Consider the following 24,547-nt stretch of genomic DNA (forward strand, 5'->3'; position numbering starts at 1 on the left):
CCGTCGCGGTCCAATGAAGTGAAAGGTTTTCGGCGTTTGCAATAAAAGTAATTTTTTTTTGAGACGATAAAAGTGTTTTAATTAAATTAAGTCCAAGAAAAAAAAATATTGTGAGCTTCTTCAAGTGCTGCTGGCACAATTAGAACATTTATAAAGAAAGCTCTGAACTTTATCAAGTGCTCATTTATTTTCACGGTGAGTGTTTAGTGCTTCCGAAAATTATAATTAGGTGACAAAAAAATTAAATTTTATAATTAGAACTAAAAACCTCGAAATTGCGTGATTTGTGAATTCTTATGCTGTAAAAGGTTGAATCGTTTTGGGTACGACGAACAACCACAGCAAAAACGTTATCATGAAAATTAAATCAACAGTGGATTTTTAAAAAGGCATGAATAGTTTTCATAATAACTTATATTCATGCAATTTGAAAATGCTTAGAAGCCAAAAGACACAAAAAAATTTATGGCCAAGACGAGCGAAAGATGGAAATACGACAATAGAAATCATAAATGAGGCAGTTAGAGAGGAAGCAGTTAATTAAAAAATTTAAAATAAATTAATTAATAGTAAAAATATGCTAAAGTCACCAAAGGACAATAGTGCTAGATGATGAAGATAAGCATGACTAAGCGATGTCCACATAACATTAATTATGTTACATAATCGAAAGTCATATGTTGTAAAGGAGACTTTGATAGTGGTAACGAAAATAAGAGGTCAGATAAGCTGTAAAATTGGCACAGCATTTTTTTATGGCAGTTTAAGTTTCACCTGCATGCTTGTTTCGACTAGCTTGACGTTTAAAAATATTTATCAAATTTTACTGACTTTCAGTTTCATCCAATGTGACCCAAAAATATTTTTATGCCTGTATCCCCAATTAATCGTTCTTGATCTCAATTCATCGACAATGTCCATATTTCATGCATTTTTCGAATACTCAATGATACATTTTCACTTCCATTTCGCAATAATTTTTAAAGAATTAACAGTATGAATCTCGTACATTTTCATGTTGTTGATACGTGTTGACATGGTCAATGGATGTCTTGTTATCAGCATGTGTGAAATATATATTTTTATTTCTGTTGGTTTATGCCTACGCTAATAGATTTTAAGGCATGTGAAATATCAGAAAGAGTAGTTCATAAAAAATATTAAGTGGTCAAGTGTGAAGATCTTTGAAAATTTCCTAATCAATAAATATATATAGCAGTCATACACACAAGACATTAGTCGATCATGAAAACAATTCACGCATTTATTTAAAGAATAAACAAAAATTGTCTTTTTCAATGAGATAAAAAGGCAAAGAAAGAAATGAAGAAGAAGTTGAAAATTATGCAATAGCTTCAAATATTAATTTACAACTGCCGCAGCCAACGTCTATTTGTTTCTTTTTCTGCTTTATTATAGCGCGCGTAGACAATATTTTTTTGGTATCTCACGGGGCACTTCTGACAAAAAAAACTTTCATTTTCATTACATTCATTCGCATCTTCAGCGGTCATGGCTTCGTGTTTTTTGCTCAAAAAATGATAAAACATTAAAAATGATTCACTAATTGTGCATCATCATCAACTTAAATTTATTTCGGACCCGCCAAAATGAGAAATGAAAGAATTATGTCACTGTCAATTACCTTCAAAGAGTAGATATCTATCGTATCTATGATGTAGCATACATCATCTATTGACTGAAGGATTCAACATAAATATTTTTCAACCCAAATCTGGAACAGTCAATAAGTCAAACAATTTTTCATAAATTTGCACAAACCACAAAAAATCGCAAAAAAATAGGAACGATGCCATTTAAATGACTTGCAATCTTCACATCCATTTTTCATCGCGAAAAGAAATTAAAAACATATTACCATAAAAAATCAATTCGTGCACAAAAAAGGAGAAATTTCAATGATATTTAGGTAGGAAGAGAGCATCAAATAATAAAATTTGAGTCATAGGCATTCACTCGTGGAAGTCGAAGTATGTGTCTTATTTATTTTAAGCGTAATCATTCGATGAGTTGTCTCTTCTATAAAAGAAAATGTAAAACTGTTATGCAAAAAGACTTAACGCGCCTCCTCGACTTCATCAATTGCCAGCCTCTCTAATAAACAACTTTTTAACCGATAGATTCGACCATCTCACCCGTTAGCCTTAAATTGCAATATGGAAAAATTAATACAAAGTAGAAGATGAAACTTTGTTCATCTTAATGCCTTGCTCGTGAGACTACGAGTCTAATAATTTAATTAATTCAATTAATCATATCTCGCGGTAATCTCAACCTTATAGCTATTGTATATTCTTCCATTTGTAAAATCCGCTTAGGACTCACGACATTTGACTTTTGATGAAAAATTCAAAACGATCGCATTTTCATGTGAAGAATCTATGCACCTGACTAATTCGATCGTGTGATGTGAGCAACTCAATAAAACGCCTCTATTTAATTTGATAATTACTCTGGCTATTAAAAGTCAGTATAATATTTTTTCTTATTTAAGGTTAATTGCATTTTATGAATTGCGAGAAATCAATATGATTACAAAATATGTAGACATACCATCTATTTAACGCATATTAATCTTTTATGACTTTCCTGTGGTCAAAATCATTTCAGCACCGACATGCAAATGATGAGCTTTTCTTTCAAATTTCGCTATGTTCCTTTGTTACTCATTGTACTATTCAATAATCTTTCATATATTGTTGAAATATTGATCAGTGACATTTAAACGGACGTCAAAACGTTATTATTAGGAATATAATAATAATATATTAATATAGTCGGTCAATTCCTTCTGAAAACCAAATCGTTATTGATTGATGGGCGTCTGTTTAACCTATTGAAAATGTAAGTAGTAAAGTTACTGTATGTAAATAATATTGTAAGGGAAATTCCAACTATTTTATTAAGAATTTTTTAAAGTTCAATATCATTAAAAATGACAACAGGATGTTCGTGCCATCAGAATGTGTCATTTTAATCAAATAATTATCGTGTAATAAATTGAATATAAAAATATTCAAATGAGTAGACATTGAGACATAATTGACCATTCAAGCTCTTTTGCAACAACTATAATGTACTTAAAAATTTTTAATAGCTTAATGTGGAAGCAGTTGGTCGAAAATGCGCGAAAATCAATAGAACGTCTATTTACATAGAAATTCCAAGAGTCATTGAGACAATGTTAAGCTATAAGCATCAAAAAATTTTTCGACACACTTGACATTCTTCAAATTTGACCATAAAACTTAAAATCAATATTTTTATGACTCTACATCTATTTAAATATGAAATAATTGAACAAACGCATGCTTCATCTCGTTATTTGAAGTGCAAATTAAATTTTTATGTTCATACACTAATTACTTTCATTGATATTCACGGCAATGAGTAATGGAAATTAAAATCTTTTAATCTGATGCTTAATATTAATGACTGACCGTATATGGTGATGAGTTCTGATGAAAAAACATAATTATTATTTGTGCATATTAATCTTCTTAATTAATTGCCTACCTTACAATTTTTCTTATTTCCTTTCCATTTTGGCGAATAGCCTATGATGGCGATTATGCGATGATAAATGCCACTGAGCATATACAATGACATAACGACATAATGAGAATATGAGACTAACAATAAAACAGCAGGCTTTTGTGGTCTAAGAAGAGGAACAGTAGTTAAATATAAACCACATCTAAAATAAAGAAATAATGGGGTATATATCATGCAAACTGCTGTAAAAGATTGGAGATCTTCTTCTTTAAAATTATCAAATTTTCATTGGCATGGCTGTGCATTAGTGAAGCGAGCATAATGAATGTTTGAAAATTCCTTTCTCATTTGCAAAAAATTTCGTTCATCCTCCTTTACAGACAGTTCGTTGACATTTCACATTATGACTATATGCGACTATAGCAATTACAATAAATACAAATTATTAGGTATACATTTAACAAGACAATGAAACCGATCAATGACATTAAAGTGATTTGTGAAGAGTACCTACAATTACCAATTGTAATTTTAAGTAGATTAAGATTAAATAGCCATTCCATATATTCAGCTTAATGTATTGATTTGGACTCTAGCTTTTCATGGTTGGTCGTGAATTTTAATGCATTTTGCATGAATTTTTCTTGGTATTTCTGAAGATCAAATACGCCCAAGTCCGAGTGAGGAAAAGGACTAGAGTGTGACATTTACTGAAACTATAAAAAAAACTATTCATGACTTCATTTGATCGTAAATTATTGAAGATTTTTGCTAAGGCATAAAATAATTGATAGTAAAATGTCTGCAGTAAATAAAATGCAATAGCTATAAAAATTTGTAATTTCAAAATCGGAAGATTATTTCTCAAAAAATCATTAAGGCATTGACATGAGACTGTTGTATCATCGTAGATAGATTGTTGCTGCCACGGATAATTTAAAATTATTAACAGAAGATTTTTTTTTAATTTATTGCATACATTACATTCACGTTAATGAATATCGACAAGTCCACGACCACCATAGCGAATTATTTATACATCTTGTTAGATAATAGGATAGAAAAAGTACAATCTCTGGTATTTAATTAAATGATTTCACTTACAGTTATCATGCATCTTCATCTTGTCGATATTTTATACAAACATTAACGCGTGTGTCAATGACAATGCCCTACCAAATAGTTGAGAAAAAGGCTTGGTCAAAACTGTCAATGACTTCTCATGTCACACAATCAATTCATGTATTATTTTATGTTTGGACTTTGGGCAGACAAAGATGACGAATTAAAATAATATCATTGAACCCTTTTGTTCCAAAATGCTGTCTATTAACTTTTAGTGTCTTCAATTCCGCATAATAAAATTTACATGATTAGAGACATTGGACTTGTAACCTACATACAGTTAACATAAAAACACAGATACCAAAATATTATCCAACCATCATTTACATTTGTTTGTAGCACATCTTCCGATAGTTCAAAATTTCCATAAATGACTCAACACCAATCGGTAATCTGGAGATGCATGTTCAGTATTAAATGATGATGATGCATTTCTTATGCATTTTTGAGTAGGGCCGGAATACTAGCTTCCAAAAATGAATGTAATGAAAGATGCCAGACAGTAGGGAAATAGTGTTAATGAGATGCAGTAGTGACTCAGTAATTTATACTACTTTGATTAGCATATCATATCCTACATTGCCAAAACAGAGACATCTTACATGATAAGCTTTACAAGAGGCAATAAAAATCGACAAAAAATTTGAATAAAAGATCGATTGGAAGTTGATATGATGGGAAATTGCAAAATTTTATGGATATTTGTTCGCAGGTCATCGTCATAGTAAGCTATTTTACGTATTATGAATGAACGGTTCATATTGTGGATATAAAGTTGTGTCATACGATGATCCACAAAAATTAATGAATGTGTTTAAATAACATCCAGAGAAAATATTATCTTAAGTATTTATCAAGGTGTTTAAAGAGAAATAAAAATTGAATAATATGAGGAATATGCAAATATTCAATAACAACCGTTGTCTTAAATAAACGTTTAATAATCACATTTCAATATTTCCGTGCTGTTCAAATGTCAAACGACGATCGAGATTTAATTTACTTATTTCGCTACTTGTTTGAAGTATGTGATCATGAAAAATCATTTTTCAACACAGGAATCATCATAAACGTTAAATTATGTGTATTCTTTATGCTATCGATGATCTTGAAGCTCAATTGCAATGCCATAAAACTAATAATCTCGACTTTAACATGTAAAAGCACTTTTGGTCTTTGCCATCTTTCGTTCGGCAAACATCATAGCTTTATGCATACATTATCTACGTGATTACTACCGAAAATATATGACTTTGTCGTCAGTTTCGTGACACTATCAAGACCTTCTCCAATTCTTTTGTTGAACTAAATTGTAGGGAATAAAAGCAGTCGATGTGTATCATCTGTTTTATGAGCGGCTTAATTAGTTATAAAAATGAAGAAAAAAAGAAGTATTAAACCATTCAAGGCTTCGGAAGATGTCGACAATGTAAATGAGCTTTATGTAGCTTTAGCGTATTGATAAACAGACACCTTTTCCCCTTTAATTTTTCAATGCAATGTTATAAGCAAATTCGTTCATGTACACATTATTATTCATTTTTAATGGTTAACTTGAAGGAACCTCCACGGAATTCCTTCCAAAAATAATAATAATGGATTCTTGCTTTTTGCAGAACTTGCTATCTTCATCGACCGTGACTTGTTCCTTATTAATCTTTCTTTCATAATATTTTGTTTGGATACAAACAAGCAATTATTAATTTATACGCGTGATGGGATGCCTATGATGAGCATCATCATCAGACTTTATATGTTTATCGCATAATCATGAAATGGGTTCAATGTCAATTTTAAATTCATATAATGATCCGGTCGGCACCTTTCCATTTCACCCAATTATTGGATTGTTATGCAATGTGTATCTTCTTGTAAAATATCTTCTGTAATTGTCCTAAAGGTACGAACAATATTTTAAGGAAGATGATACGATGCAATCGCTTAAGACAATAAATGAGAAACTCGAAAAAATAAAATTATGAAGATAAATTTTTAAATTATAGAGAGACGAAAATGTATTATGCAATATAGCTATAATGGAATGTAATTAAAAGACATATAGCCGTTGCTCATACGTTGTCATATCTTCGTTGTTTTTGCTTGTTGTCCGAGAAATTTTTCACATATACATGATTTTTCGGAGGTTTCGTATGTTGATTGATCATTGAAGTCTTTCGTGAATCTTGATGATAATGCTGCAGATAAATCATTCAGCAGTAGTAAAGTCATTTAAATATTGATGTGACTTATCTGACATATCAAACACTAATAACAGTTTCTATTGTATTTTTTTGTTTACAGATTTTAATCTAAGAAGCCGAGGATAGTTGCATCATCGTGAAACAAAGTGAAAATTAAAGAGATTCGCAATCGTCAATTTACTTATTTTGCTTTAATGACATGTCATAAAGCAAAATTGTGTTAAAAAAAGTAAGAGTCAATATTACACAAATAAATTGGAACTTGTTCATCTGACTGATTTTTTCTTTGTCTTTTGATCACTTATAGAAGTTGGATAATAAAATACCAAGCTATTTACACAGTTGATCCATTCAAATCCCAGCGTTCACAGACAGTATAAATTTGTGGCGATGGTCAAGGCTGGAACTATAAAATTATTCGTACTTTTTCTCTTCATTCAGGTGAGTTTGTTATTCAACTTTACTATTATGACATGAGATGCTATTTTGCATATTCTTTATCGTAAAATAAACGACATTCTTGACTTGCTGAACTGGATTCACTATTAATAACTATGTTTATTAACTTCATCTTATTCATTTTGTAGTACTATGATATTTTCTCGATGCTACTACAATTCTTAAAGTCTTTCTTTATATATTCAGCGTCCTTGCCCACTGTTGTTTTCGGAAAATAATCCAATAAATATGGTCAAGACTTATGAGGTGTTTCCAAGTGTTTGATTTTGGAAAATAGAAGTAGGAATACCACAAAAAAATAATTCTCCAGAATTCTATAATAATGTCAAATGACTATGAAGATAATTTAAGTAATCTCAGCGGATTCTCCTTAATCATAGTCAGTTTTTTGCATCTCTTTTGGTTCTGTTGATTAAAGATTGATTTTAATTTTTCTAAATATCATATTTAATGAGCAGTATCTACAAATTAGCTAAAGTTTTTAATGTCGCGATGAAGTATCTCAGTGGTGGACAACCTGCGTGCCGTGACACTTGCAAATTCCATGAACCGTAAGCCGTTTGCGGTTTCGGTTGAGGCTTATCACTAAGGTGTGGCATTCAAAAATAAAACGTTGTCCACCACTGAAGTATCTGGATAAGCTTATGTTCCAGAAAATTATTCAAAATGGCTTATTTATTCTGAGGAAATTTTTCGCGATCATTTTTTATTCTGGAAATGAATAAATTAGAGGCTCAGTTTTGGAACAATAAATTGTAGGCATAGAAACGGCAATAGGCTCATTCAGAAATGTCAGAATATTATCTTATGGGCAATCTGTCGTAAATTGTAATTTTATTCAAATTGATCTAGCCGAAAATAAAATGAAGTCATGGGAAGAACCAGAAAGAAGTCGAGCCAAAAAGATCCAATAAATATTCTATTATTAACGTAACATAATTCGACTCGATTTCGATGTTGATAATTACAATAAAGATAAGCTATTAAGTTCATAAAAATTGTGGCACATTCGCGTGCTTGGAATATGCAAAAAAACATTCTTCATTGTTACCATTCAAATCACTCGTTTTTATTACTTCATTTCAAGTTCTCTTTTTTGATTTATTTATTTTCCCATAACTTCATTCCATATTCAAAATACAGTCAACTATGAAGAATCTTTTGAAATCATAATAAGCATGCCGCGTTAGCATAAAAGACATTCCGTCAATAATTATCATGAATTGTGATAGAAATGATATGCAATCTTAAATACTGTTATGATTTATAGACTTTAAAAATTTAAATGAACTCATTTAGCTACAAATAAAGGCACTTAGTTGAGTAAATGTAAGTGACCTTTAATTTTTTTTATTGTTTCCTCATTTGACAGTTTAATTTGATCATTGCACGATTATCATAGATAGATTCATATAAATTCAAAAATATTTAATTAATTCGTACTTCCTAAACCCTAAAGTGATGCAAGCATTAACTACCAAGGACTGAACCCTTCACTAAAAATCATCACCGGCAGCATAAATATCATAATAAATGCTGAGATGTGTTAATTGAGTTATGAAGATGGAAAAAATTAATTTGTTTAAATTGTTGACGTATTGCATGAATCAAAAGATGAAGAAGATGAGAATCAAGTGTGCAATCGTGTCTCAAAACATTTAATGACAAGTGTCGATATATTTAGTAGAAACAAGATGGAAAAAATTAATTTAAAAATTATTATAATGTGGGTTAATTTACCTGTTTGCGTACTTTTCTCAGCTTATTGCGCAGACGGAGGCTAATGAGGCACAGACGCTTTATGCATTTTAATAAAGCACAAAAGCAGATTAATCTAAAATTGTGAAAATCTAAGCCAAATCCTGATTAGCTCAAAATGTCAAAAGCATCATGTTCAAATGTGTTTAGAGCTTTGAATCATCTTGGAATCTCACACAAGTGTCAAGGGCGGATTCGTGCATATAATAAAGAAAAATGAAAAATCTTCTGTTTGATTTTGAAAAATTGCTTAGCCTTTTATGATTTAATCGAATGGCTTATGACTGCTGTTTGAATAACATTTACAGTTGTGGTTTTCCATATAGGCATAAGCCTCAAATTCTTCATTGTAATTTACAGCTTATTAGCTTTACTTTATAAAGAAGATGCGCTTCTATTTTCCTTTTGTCTCGGGCCTGGATTTTTCTAATCCAATTTGAGCTAATCCATTGTTGAGTTTTTGAGATACTTAGTTGCAGTAAGCAGTTGTAAATAGCTTTAAGCTACAATTTTATATTAATCGATAAAATGTATTGTTTATGGGAAAATAGATTTGAACTGAAAAGTTGTGCAATGAGTCAAGTAGCCTCTATTGTCTTAATGTATCATCAAATTGCCAATTGTATGAAATGATCATTGATTAATGGCCATAAGTGAAGGTTGATTACTGTTTTACTTAATGTCAATTCATATGTATATGCAAAAATAATGAAATAGATTATGAATAACAAGACCTTGTTGCTTTGATAAACTACATCATTTTATAGATTGTTTCGGATTCTCAATCGATGATCTCATACAATGTTGCTGAATATAATGCCACACAGCATGTATTGTGTGATTCTAAAGGAAATATAGTTGATCTTGACGCTTTTTGACATAACTTCATGTGAATGACTAGCACACGACACACACTTTATCATGCATAATAACTTTAAACGCGAAAAAGAAGCAAATGAGATGAAAAAGAAGAAGAGAAAAAAATGTAAGCACAACAACTTGTCTGATTGAAAGCGAAAGTTTTAAACATTTTTTTCTTCATCATCATCTCTGGTATATTCTCACATCTTATGCACATTGCCAACACTCTAACCAAAGGTGAATAAATCTTATTGCGATACGAATAATAAAAAGAAGTGTCAAAGTAGACTTGTTGGATGACTGTGTTTTGTGTTTGTAGGCCTTTGGGTTTCTCGACCAATGTAAATGAGAAAATAAAATGTGTACAAATTGAAAAAGATTATAAGAGAGTCATCATTTGAATATACACAGTGTTGTGATGAAAACTGGTTTCGAATAAAATTATCGAATCCGGGCATATGATTAGCATATATTGAATAACATAGTTGCCGCGTTTTCTATGAATCTTCGCTATTTTATAGAACAACATGCCGACACTCAAAGTTGAGTCATGGTTTAGAAAGCATAAAAATTTGAATGTTTTTTACACAAGAGTTCTGCCTTCTTAATTATGTCGCTCGGGTAGGAAAAGGCAAAATTAAGTTTGTTTTCGCAAAATTAAGAAGTTTTGTTAATTCCTGAGACGTATAAAATATCGAACTGATTGGCATTAACTTTAATAATTTAAGAATTTTAATATTCTTCTCATGTCCTCAGAATCACTTAATATATGCAAATTTGGTCCTCATTAAGATCTCCAAAAAATATCAATTTAAAGTATCTCATCCTGTTATTGCAACAATTTGGTTACAAATAAGAATCATTCAACACTCAATTGACTTAACTAAGCTATTCATAAAATAATTTTCCACTCAATCACCCAACAATCTTGTCGCTGACGTTTTCTGGTCATCTAGTTGAAATAAAAAAGAGTCTGTCGTGTTTAGTCAAATGAAATGGTTTTAAGACTCTTCACAACTTTTCAGTTTCCCACATTATTCATTATGTAATTTGTGAATAATGCATAAAAAATAATTTAAACGCCAAAAAATATGAGATGAAAATGTATGGAAGAGATGTTGTGACTGATAGGTGAATATAGCAGAATGGAACTGAGAAAAACAAGAATTGCTAAATATTTGCTGAAAACTTTTTTAATTAAAAAATAAGTTCGGATCATGTCGACTTAATAGTTGAATAAATCTGGAATCTTTTTTTGTTGGTGGCATCAGTACATGCACAATTAAAAGAATTATCAATAGCTATCGAAGGTTTAAAGACAAAAGTCTTATTCATTAACCTTTTAACATTGTATTCAATGAGTCTTTGCTTAACATTATCTGAAATGGCATTTCGGCATTTTTGAATAACTTCACATTAGTGGCAATTATTGAATAGATCAATACAAGAGAAGCTACTCAAGTGGTCAATATACATTGAGATTGAAATTTAAAGATACTGGGAGGTATTTTGCAGAAATTATGATAGCTCCTTATAAGGAATTATTTTATCGTAAAGATTCACTCAGTTCCTTAATAATTCCCAGACCGGAAATTACAGCAGATACACAAAATCGATAATTTAGAGGTCGTCTGAATGAAAATTTGAAGAATGTAAATCTGACAGTGTTCTGCATTAATAACTACCTACTTGTTCAACAGAATGAAATATTTATATCTTTAACATGCCTAAAATATATGTGCTGTGAATATTGAACACAGAATCAATTTGGCATTAAATATTTTCATAACTGTGAAGAATTGCTGGAAGCACTGAATAAAAAGCAAAAGTTAAATTTAATATATGACTATAAATTAGCATATGCCCATCTATCTCCACATCCATCCATCCACATATTATATTGTAAATAACAAGAATTGCGATTTTTAATATGAAAGAATAATGAGTGCAGCACTGAATGTGTAGACAAACAAAAGTGAAGCAAAAGTTCATCATATTATAATGAACAGTTACTGCTGCTGCTGAACAATACATGCAGTGCAGTCACAATAGCCTTCCAGCTGTCTAAAAATAAGATGTGATATTGCATAAATGGTATTTGTGATTTATGGCTAGTAACATGCATAGTGCGAAAATTTACCTTATTAGTACATTTTATTAAATTATATTGGAAATTTAACGCTCAATGCACCCGAATAATGTTGAACAAAATTGCTCACAGTTCGTGCTATAGGTGCAATCAAACGCAATAGCTTATAATTTTCTAAACTGATGCTATAAGCATTAAAAACAAATCACAAAGTGCAAAAGTCAAACGTATTTTGAATACCAATTTCTACGCTTAATAAAGCCTTTTTTGGTTCTTCAGAAATCTCCCACATTTCGGCATCCAATAAAAACAGGGCGAGACAGTTGAAAAATGTTCACACTAAAGATCATCGAGATTTCTCGTTCTAACAATTTTTGTGTCTCATTTTACATGACTTATTTTTGTCTCGAACTCTTTCATAAGTGGATTCTCAACACGTCTTCTTACTTTAATGCTTATCTGGTGACATAATCTCTTGTAGATTCGAGTAGCATTTCATGCAAGCAATTATAATTCCATTAGAGACTTTAAAATCATACAAATCATTTCACATGTAAATTAATTAATTTTTCTCATGCATTGTTGCTAATTTGAACTAATTTTTACATACCGTCCTACTCTTACTACATTTCTTTGTAAATTAGTTTTATGGAAGTTCAAGTGTGATATTTGTAAGCTCAATGGCTGTTCACATATTCATGTCATGATTATCTGTTTTGATCTATGGGAGGTTTGAAGATGATGAATCAGTAGAAAACATCAAGATCAACATCATGCAACACCTCTTTAATATAAACATTAAATGTCTGCAATTTATTTTGTCACCTATCAATGCTACGTTTTTTTGAATCAATTTCTTCGTTGAACAGCTCTTATTAACATATTTTTGAGAGTCACTCTGCCCTTGATCATCATTAAAAATGTCATCCTTTCCAATTTTACTCGAGTCACTTTCATTTTCATTTAAGTTCAAAGTCTATGTCTAAGAACCAATGAAAAGCATTTGATGACAATGCTAATTATGAATGCTTGACAAACATACGCCATTGACAAAAGTTGAGGATTGATAGGTTAACATCTTCATAATTTAATATTAGACAATGATTGGTGACTGAAACTTGTTTTTCGCAAAATCTCAAAAAGCTACAAAATAGAGTTAGAAAAAACTAGTCATGCTGATGACTTCACGCCGGGAGAGTACAATTGAGATAAATTAATAATATGACTTGATTAATTTATCAAATGTTTGCGTCAATTTCTGGATAAACAAGTGATATTTGAGTAACAAATATGAGACAGCATAACACTTAATCGCAAAGTGAGAGGATTCGTAATAAAAATAAATGTAATATTATGCAATAAGGAATGAACAGAAAGAGGAATGCGTTAATTGACTATCTGTGAATTCACCTCATTGGATATTTTGTAAAAATATTATAATTATCGATATATTAATCTATATAAACAAGCTATCATTAGCAATATTACTTAATTTAATTATGTTATTATTAAGATAAGGAAAAACAGCTCAGGCCATGTGTCATACATTTTTCACTGGTTTTATGAGACAACTCATTAAAGTATATCGAGATTAAAACAGTCGGCAATCAACAGAATGTTTCTTATATTCACGAAAATTGTGAATCATGACAGGTTGACCATCATATAAACTTGTTTTTCTGGTTCTGTAATTTTTGACGAAAAGGAAATTCTTGAGAATTTTGAAACTCTTTTACAATAATATTTATCATTATACAGCACAACTTACCATGACACGTGATCCATGGGTTCTTTTAGTTGGCAGCTAAAACTTGCTCTTTCGCTGGCTGTGCTTTGCCAATTACTAATGTCAAATGTGCCAATTTCTCTATCAAAAGCCTTTTTCTAAAAGTCTTAGGCCATCCTCGTGTTTTGGTACTAAAGAAAAATGTTAAAATGTTAATAAAGAAAATGAGCACATATGCACGTAACTTGAGAAATAGACGAATGACATTTTCCAATAATCAGTACTAAAAATTTTTATTTCCGAAATGAGTCTTCGAGTCATAAAATTAAGATATCGATAATATTTTTATCTAATATTCCATCAACCTGCATTATATAAACATAAATATCAGAGGACAGCATTCAAAAAAAGTGTTAATTATGAAACAAACTGATTGATTGTTGAATTTTGACTTTGCAAAAAATTGTCAAGTTTGGCTTGATCACATAAATCTTGAAACAAGTCAATAATATGCATAATATAACTTCCAAAAATCATTAACACTTAGGTGATAACATCCTTCAACTTCCTTGAAATTTTCACTAAAAATCATCCGCATGACAATGTAAACATCTTTATTATGGCAAGATTAAAGTGTGTGACGAGACTAATCATTTTAAGCCATAAAATTCAATAACAAATTATACGACAATATCCTATTCAATACAATTCAACTATTCCTAATCCAAAGCTAACAAAAGGCTGTAAAGCAGTTGATATTCTAGAAATCCATATTGAGGACAAACATGCTTTTTGTAGTATAAATAAATCAATTATGTTCCGTAATTGGTAAACAATTGATGATATTCAGGAAGAACAGAACTATTAATATTGTGCTAAAAATGTTTTGTACAGATTTGTATTTTGTCATCAATACTCATTGTGTTCAGATAATATGTGATAAATGACTAATTCGATGCCTAGCCTATGCCTATAAAATTTATTGCTCAATGTTTCGCAATATCTGTCTTAATATGAAGTTGAGATTATGATAAAGGAGTATCAAATTTATCATGTTACTAGCTATGATACATGTCAAGATATATCTGGGTAATTTTTTGTGGAATTTACATCCCTTTCTCATTTTATGACACAATAACTTGATCAATATCATAGAAATTAGCAATAATATGATGAGATGGCACTCAAATTTTTTGATCGGCTTTCATAATAAATTTAGACTGAACCCATTCATTATGATTGATATTTATATAAATATGGAAAGAGAAAATAGCTTCTTTGTAACGCCGATTCAAGTGCTCGAAATTATGAGTCGTCGATATAATCACACGCAGGAAACCGTGAATGGAAAAAGAGACAGATGAGTAGATTAGTCAAGAGCATCTTAAGTATCTCCCATAGTGAGTCAAAAAAGGCACTTTTAAATACATTTTCATATATTTAACCCACTTACTGATTTTTTCGTATGCGTATTTACGCTGAAAAATCCAAACGCAGTTGAAGTTCCCATAAACATATATATGGCAATATCCAATAGCGACTTAATCAAATTATATAGCAAAAATGAGCATTTGGTGGCATTCGTAATCAAATAAATCATTTTGAAGACATTGCTTTGTTGCTGATGATTCAATCATGATAATGTCCTAGCCTCTCTTTATTTATTTTAGTGCACAAACTATAGAATAATAAGATATTTACATAAGTGTTTATTTATGTGAACGAGAAGAAGGAAAAGCCACGAAAGTAATAATTTCGCGACGTTCATTGATCATCATACTTGAACTTTCCTTCCTTCTGTCTCTTCTTTATAGTACATTTTTATCTCGTCAATAATAATTTTTTTGTATGCAAAAGAAAAGCAGTCGTGACGGGACAAGAAGTTAAAAATGCGCGATTCAAAAGGCTAAAACCAATTATGTGATGAATAAAAATATTTTTGTGTATAATATAAAATTGTAGTATGTCAGGTTACAATAACTGATACCTATCAACAAGAAAGGCACTGCTCTGTGACTATTAATCATAATCATTATAAAATAATTTCGAGTGTCGTATTGTAATGCAATAATGTTATTGTTTTCAATGCTTAGCGAAAGGTGAAGAAGTTTTGTTCTCTTCCATTTCCTTTTGGATGCGCGGCTGTTTCATCACAGCCATAAAATTTGGTCATTTTCAAAAAAACAATGCTACGAATTTTTAGGTGCTTATTTTCGTGTATCGTTATTGTTTTAAATACAATTATTGTTCATTTCACTCTACCCGGCTGCAATAAATGCATAAAGCTGAACGTTTATGATCAATTTGTATGAAAATGAATTTGTCAATTATTCGAGCTTATTGTAATGGTAATAACCTTGCATATATGTAATGGTCATATACATTTCTTTTTCGGCATATTAATCCCAACCTTCGCAAGTATCCATTTCTCATCGACGAAGCACTTCTGTATTCCTTTCTTTTCCTTTTCTTTCGGCTTTTCGTTAAGAGGATTTTTCAATTATTTTAAATTGCATGTTGATGCTTCTTCGATATTACATAAGAGTATGACATTTTGATAATTTTTCACTCTCAATTATGGACACTCACAACAAGTGTATTGATGTTGACATTAACACTTTTACTGCAAATTATTTCTGTTGTCTCACCAAAAAGGTATCCCACAATTTCGCAAATAAAATAGATTACACACATCCATAATGTCCAATTTCTATTGTAAGTGTCCAAGAGTCCATAAACAGCTTGATATTTTCACGGTTATAGCTAATTGTTAATCATGGGAAAAAAATTTAGATGGGCAATTTCTTCTTTCAAATTATCTCTTTCAAAATCATTCCATAGACCAATTGAATTATATTTGAATGGAAGAAATGATGAGCATATGGAAGAAGAAGACATCTCTTTTGAATGTCTACTTTTCATTTTACACACCATTGAAATTGTCCGAAAATAAAATTATAGAGTACCATAATGACTGTTGCCTACAATGTTTGGCTACTTTTTCGGCAGCTGCTGTATTAATGAAAGCAAACTTTTTCGGTTAATCCACAAAAAATAGATTTTTCAATGTCCACAATTGCATAATATTCCGGCTTTTGTTTGTTATTTATGATTATCGTATTTGATGTAGAGAATAACGAAAAGTGAGAGATTTATGATATTTGATGCTTGTAACTTGCTACTTACTCAATGTAATATTTGTCTTTGTTTTGATTGAGAAATTATTTCACAGAAGATGTAACTTAAACCTAATCTCTTGACAATTTATTTGATTTTTTATTGACATAATGTAGTCATACCTAAAATTTCAAATTTCCTCTTTTCTTTCTTCTAGTCGATTGCAGTATATGGCGAATCACTATTCGATATTGACGAATCGACATATGATGTAGATGATACGAATGCATTAGTACCGGTTGTGCGAACAAAGCATCAAGCTGTTTCGCATTCCGGCGGTGCAAATATTGAACTGATTGATGTAAGATGTGATGCGAAGGCAGGAATGATTGTAACTGTTGAGTTTGAAGAAGTCTTTTCGGGCATTATTTATTCTCAAGGTTATTACTCTGACCCTAAGTGCAGGTAATTTCAAGTTCTTAATCAAATCTTGAATATTTTAATAATAATATTTTTTACTTCCTAATGGTACTTAAAGATACGTAAAGTCAGGTGGAAATGACCGTGTTTATACATTCACTGTGCCTTATGAAGGATGCGGAAGCAAAGCCTCATGCTCTGTATGTGCATCTGTTGATAACATTTTAGTTATTCAATCAGATGAAGGTATTCAAGAAGTTTGGGATACAGCAAGAAGAATCACTTGTAGTCGTAGTGAAGTTGCTGAAAAAACAATCTACTTCAAGCCATTCGTTGGTAAGTTTTTAAGAATGAAACTTAAAAGCAAATTAATCATGACATTTAATTTACAGTTGACATGTTGGAAGTAGTCAATGTCCCAACATCAACAGGTGGTGTTGAATGCTGGATGGACATTCAGGTCGGATCGTATCCAAAGATTGCACCAATTCCTGGTCCAATTAAGATCGGAGAGACATTGAGCGTTCTCGTTTACTTGAAGGATGATAGAAATGAATACGACATTATTGTTAGAGATTGTTGGGCATATGATAATGAAGACTATGGTGCAAAAACTACTGGACGTCTTCAATTATCTGATGCAAATGGATGTTCTCGAAAACGAAAATTATTTGGAGGATGGACAAAAACCTCTCAAACTGGAAATTCTGGTGCAACTTCTATTGTATACAATACATTATATGCATTCAAATTCCCAGATAAGGCTCAGGTGTTCTTGAAATGCGATATTGAAGTATGTGCTTTATAGATAAATTATTGATTTTTCACTAATGGATTATTTTTTTTAAACAGATTTGCCGTTTCGGATGTGAAAAGCCTATTTGTGATGAGAAAGAAGTTTCAAAACGACCAAAATTAACCACAACTACCACCACAACATCACCAAGACCAAGACAAACATCATCCACAACTGTACGATCAAGGGTTAGAGTAACAACAGAAAGACCTTCTATTTCAGATTCTCCACTCAGTAGAGCTACTACAACTCGTAACATACCAATTCGAACAAGACCAACAAGACCTATTGTTGTTGAAGATCAAAAAACAGAAAGAGCTACGACTCAACAAGTCACTACAGAAAGAATTACAACAGCGGCTCCAAGAGTAACAGGTAGAACACGAGGACGAGTAACTCAATCTCCAGTTACTATTGCATCGACATTAGGTCCTTTAAGATGCTTCCAAGGAAGTGAGGATCCAAGATGCCAACGTACAGAGGCAACTGTTCCAGATGTTCAAGTGACAACATCAAGAACAAGACAGAGAACTAGGCCACCAGCAACTCGTGCACAAGGAACTCAAACTGTCAGTAGAGGAAGAGGCAGACCGACAACAGAAGCTCCTGTTTATCTTCCACCAGAAACCACAACTGAATTCTCATGTGAAAATCCAATTTACCGAAATGATCCTAGATGCAGAGTTGAAACTACTACAATGTGCGTATTTTTAAGAAAATTTTAATTCAAGCAACTTTCAACTTTATTATTTAATTCTTTTAGATTTTCATGCGAACAAAATCCAGATCATCCAAGATGTTCAAGACCAACAACAACACAAAGAGTAATTGAAACAACTAGACAACAAAGAACGAGAGGACCTACAAGACCATCAACAACTAGAGTTACTGAAACTGTTTCACAAAGAACAAGACCTTCAAGAGGTAGAACAACATTACCACCTACATATCTACCACCTGAAACAGTAACTGAATTTTCATGTGCTAATCCTGAGAACCGATATGATCCAAGATGTACAACAACAGTAGCGCCAACTACACGTAGAGTCGAAACGACTACACAATTTGTCTGCAGACCAGGTTCAACTGATCCAAGATGTCCACCAGACTGCTATCCAGGAAGTAGAGATCCAAGATGTCCTCAGCCAACAACACAAAGAACAACAACTACACGTAGAGTTGAAACAACTACACAATTTGTCTGCAGGCAAGGCTCAACAGACCCAAGATGTCCACCAGACTGCTATCCAGGAAGTAGAGACCCAAGATGTCCTCAACCAACAACACAAAGACCAACAACAACTCGTAGAATTGAAACAACTACACAATTTGAATGCAGGCAAGGCTCAACTGACCCGAGATGTCCTCCAGACTGTTATCCAGGAAGTAGAGACCCAAGATGTCCTCAGCCAACAACACAAAGAACAACAACTACACGTAGAGTTGAAACAACTACACAATTTGTCTGCAGGCAAGGCTCAACAGACCCAAGATGTCCACCAGACTGCTATCCAGGAAGTAGAGACCCAAGATGTCCTCAACAAACGACACCAAGGCCTACATTTGTTCCAACAACATACTTGCCTCCAGATACAACTACACGTAGAGTTGAAACAACTACACAATTTGTCTGCAGGCAAGGCTCAACAGACCCAAGATGTCCACCAGACTGCTATCCAGGAAGTAGAGACCCAAGATGTCCTCAACAAACGACACCAAGGCCTACATTTGTTCCAACAACATACTTGCCTCCAGATACAACTAGAAGAATCGAAACTACTACACAATTTGCATGTAGACCAGGTTCAACTGACCCAAGATGTCCACCAAACTAGCCAATCCAAACGATCCTCGTTGCCCTAGACCAACAACACAAAGACCAACAACCACGCGTAGAATCGAAACAACTACACAATTTGCATGTAGACCAGGTTCAACTGATCCAAGATGTCCTCCTGACTGTTATCCAGGAAGTAGAGACCCAAGATGTCCTCAGCCAACAACTACACCTAGAATCGAAACAACTACACAATTTGCATGTAGACCAGGTTCAACTGACCCAAGATGTCCACCAAACTGTAACGCCAATCCAAACGATCCTCGTTGCCCTAGACCAACAACACAAAGGCCAACAACTACCCGTAGAGTTGAAACATCTACACAATTTGTATGTAGACAAGGCTCTACTGACCCAAGGTGTCCTCCAGAATGCTATCCAGGAAGTAGAGACCCAAGATGTCCTCAGCCAACAACACAAAGAACAACAACTACACGTAGAGTTGAAACAACTACACAATTTGTCTGCAGGCAAGGCTCAACAGACCCAAGATGTCCACCAGACTGCTATCCAGGAAGTAGAGACCCAAGATGTCCTCAACAAACGACACCAAGGCCTACATTTGTTCCAACAACATACTTGCCTCCAGATACAACTAGAAGAATCGAAACTACTACACAATTTGCATGTAGACCAGGTTCAACTGACCCAAGATGTCCACCAAACTGCAATGCCAATCCAAACGATCCTCGTTGCCCTAGACCAACAACACAAAGACCAACAACCACGCGTAGAATCGAAACAACTACACAATTTGCATGTAGACCAGGTTCAACTGATCCAAGATGTCCTCCTGACTGTTATCCAGGAAGTAGAGACCCAAGATGTCCTCAGCCAACAACTACACCTAGAATCGAAACAACTACACAATTTGCATGCAGACCAGGTTCAACTGACCCAAGATGTCCACCAAACTGTAACGCCAATCCAAACGATCCTCGTTGCCCTAGACCAACAACACAAAGGCCAACAACTACGCGTAGAATCGAAACAACTACACAATTTGCATGCAGACCAGGTTCAACTGACCCAAGATGTCCACCAAACTGCAACGCCAATCCAAATGATCCTCGTTGCCCTAGACCAACAACACAAAGACCAACAACTACGCAATTTGTCTGCAGACCAGGTTCAACTGATCCAAGATGTCCTCCAGAATGCTATCCAGGAAGTAGAGATCCAAGATGTCCTCAAACAACGACACCAAGGCCTACATTTATTCCAACAACACAGCCTGCTACATACTTGCCTCCAGATACAACTAGAAGAATCGAAACAACTACCAGATTCGTATGCAGTGCAGGCTCAACAGACCCAAGATGTCCACCAAGCTGCAACGTCAATCCAAACGATCCTCGTTGCCCTAGACCAACAACACAAAGACCAACAACTACACGTAGAATCGAAACAACTACACAATTTGCATGCAGACCAGGTTCAACTGATCCAAGATGTCCTCCTGACTGTTATCCAGGAAGTAGAGACCCAAGATGTCCTCAGCCAACAACTACACCTAGAATCGAAACAACTACACAATTTGCTTGCAGACCAGGTTCAACTGACCCAAGATGTCCACCAAACTGTAACGCCAATCCAAACGATCCTCGTTGCCCTAGACCAACAACACAAAGGCCAACAACTACGCGTAGAATCGAAACAACTACACAATTTGCATGCAGACCAGGTTCAACTGATCCAAGATGTCCTCCTGACTGTTATCCAGGAAGTAGAGACCCAAGATGTCCTCAGCCAACAACTAAACCTAGAATCGAAACAACTACACAATTTGCTTGCAGACCAGGTTTAACTGACCCAAGATGTCCACCAAACTGTAACGCCAATCCAAACGATCCTCGTTGCCCTAGACCAACAACACAAAGGCCAACAACTACGCGTAGAATCGAAACAACTACACAATTTGCATGCAGACCAGGTTCAACTGATCCAAGATGTCCTCCAGAATGCTATCCAGGAAGTAGAGATCCAAGATGTCCTCAAACAACGACACCAAGGCCTACATTTATTCCAACAACACAGCCTGCTACATACTTGCCTCCAGATACAACTAGAAGAATCGAAACAACTACCAGATTCGTATGCAGTGCAGGCTCAACAGACCCAAGATGTCCACCAAGCTGCAACGTCAATCCAAACGATCCTCGTTGCCCTAGACCAACAACACAAAGACCAACAACTACACGTAGAATTGAAACAACTACACAATTTGCATGCAGACCAGGTTCAACTGATCCAAGATGTCCTCCAGATTGCTATCCAGGAAGCAGAGACCCAAGATGTCCTCAGCCAACAACACAAAGACCAACAACTACACAATTTGTCTGCAGACCAGGTTCAACTGACTCAAGATGTCCACCAAACTGTAACGCCAATCCAAACGACCCTCGTTGTCCAAGACCAACAACACAAAGACCAACAACTACTCGTAGAATCGAAACAACTACACAATTTCTATGCAGACCAGGTTCAACTGACCCAAGATGTCCACCAAACTGCAACGCCAATCCAAACGATCCTCGTTGCCCAAGACCAACAACACAAAGACCAACAACTACGCAATTTGTCTGCAGACCAGGTTCAACTGATCCAAGATGTCCTCCAGAGTGCTATCCAGGAAGTAGAGATCCAAGATGTCCTCAAACAACGACACCAAGGCCTACTTTTATTCCAACAACACAACCCAATACATACTTGCCTCCAGATACAACTAGAAGAATCGAAACCACTACCAGATTCGTATGCAGTGCAGGCTCAACTGACCCAAGATGTCCACCAAACTGTAACGCCAATCCAAATGATCCTCGTTGTCCTCGACCAACAACCCAAAGGCCAACAACTACGCGCAGAATCGAAACAACTACACAATTTGCATGCAGACCAGGTTCAACTGATCCAAGATGTCCTCCAGACTGCTATCCAGGAAGTAGAGACCCAAGATGTCCTCAGCCAACAACACAAAGACCAACAACTACACAATTTGTCTGCAGACCAGGTTCAACTGACCCAAGATGTCCACCAAACTGTAACGCCAATCCAAACGATCCTCGTTGTCCAAGACCAACCACACAAAGGCCAACAACTACTCGTAGAATCGAAACAACTACACAATTCGCCTGCAGACCAGGTTCAACTGATCCAAGATGTCCTCCAGACTGCTATCCAGGAAGTAGAGACCCAAGATGTCCTCAGCCAACAACACAAAGACCAACAACTACACAATTTGTCTGCAGACCAGGTTCAACTGACCCAAGATGTCCACCAAACTGTAACGCCAATCCAAACGACCCTCGTTGTCCAAGACCAACCACACAAAGGCCAACAACAACACGAAGAATCGAAACAACTACACAATTTGTCTGCAGACCAGGTTCAAATGACCCTAGATGCCCTAGACCATTTACAACAACAACAACTCAACGACCAGTTACTACAACTTTATCATCATGTTATCCAGGTAATTTTTCATTTAATTTTTTAAGGAACCAAAAACTAATTTTCTTTTTTTATAAAGGATCTCCCGACCCAAGATGTCCACAACCATACAGACCATCAAGTACCAGACTTCCAAGCACATACCTTCCTCCATTCCCAGTTGATTCGTCACAACAATCTGTTAGACAATATCGTCAAATCGATCCATCTGTAATAGAGGATATTAATGATTTGATCCAACCAGGAGCATCCGATTTCCATTCTATAGAATCTAGTCTTACAGAAAATCAAGATCAAGCTGAAAATGATAATAATTTATATATAAGAAGAAAGAGAGCAGTAACAGAAGAGAAAGAAATCATTTCCATCACATTAAATTTCAAAGGATATCAGTTTGCATAAATTGATATGAATTAGTTATAGGAACACTGCCATCGTAGTATTTAAATAATTACTTCTTATTCATTATTAAAATTTTCGAATTTCAATTGATGACTTTTCATACCATGTAAATAAACCTTAATTTTGTATATTACTCCTGTATGAAATACTCTCACATAACGTAATATGTGAAAATGAAAGATAAGAAATGTATCACTTTACTGAATCAAGTACTCATACCTTTCAAATGTAAATTATTGTTAAACAAAAAATTTGTATAAAAACAATCAAAAAGTTTTTAATTTAATTGTTTTATTCTATTTATTGATCTATACCTGGGGTGGACAACCTGCGTGTTATGGCACACTTATGTCTCCAAAATAAGTTATATGAACCGTTTGTCATGTGTGGTTTTGATTGAATCTTACCATCAAGGTGTACCGTGGCACACAGATTGTCTACTACTGATCTATCTTAATACTTCTAACAGATATTGAAGTCTTTGCCTTGTTGACGTATACTAGTCACATTTTAAGACAAGATTCGTGGAATACAAAGTTTATGAAATTCTTCATTTTTATCGACTGTTTATCAATTACCGTTTCCTCAACTCATTTTATACCTAGTGAAAGCTCCCCAATGCGAAGAAAAATTTGCGTATTTTCGAACAGAGTTTATAGTAAAACGTCTAAATTTCACTAGAATCGTTAATTTGAATAGCTTTTCTCTTCTCAATTTTCAAAAAAATACTTTTTGATTCTCATTCGCCATCACTTCATTTATGTACATGTGTCTACACACAACACAACCA

General features: G+C 33.7%; 1 protein-coding gene across 1 annotated transcript; it reads left to right on the forward strand.

Annotated features, from left to right (window-relative positions):
* Positions 1–24,043, forward strand: zye. The gene is made up of 10 exons (XM_070636886.1): positions 1–195; positions 6,943–7,071; positions 7,150–7,283; positions 17,070–17,317; positions 17,391–17,608; positions 17,665–18,065; positions 18,125–18,768; positions 18,832–19,862; positions 19,904–23,377; positions 23,435–24,043. The coding sequence occupies exons 3-10, from the start codon at positions 7,233–7,235 to the stop codon at positions 23,755–23,757; spliced, it is 6,390 nt and encodes a 2,129-aa protein (XP_070492987.1). The 5' UTR covers positions 1–195; positions 6,943–7,071; positions 7,150–7,232; the 3' UTR covers positions 23,758–24,043.
* The last annotated feature ends 504 nt before the right edge of the window (positions 24,044–24,547 follow it).

This window comes from Chironomus tepperi, unplaced genomic scaffold (assembly GCF_022539635.2).
Source record: "Chironomus tepperi strain 1889 unplaced genomic scaffold, CSIRO-AGI_Ctep_v1 contig_137, whole genome shotgun sequence".
Classification (NCBI taxonomy): Eukaryota; Metazoa; Arthropoda; class Insecta; order Diptera; family Chironomidae; genus Chironomus; species Chironomus tepperi.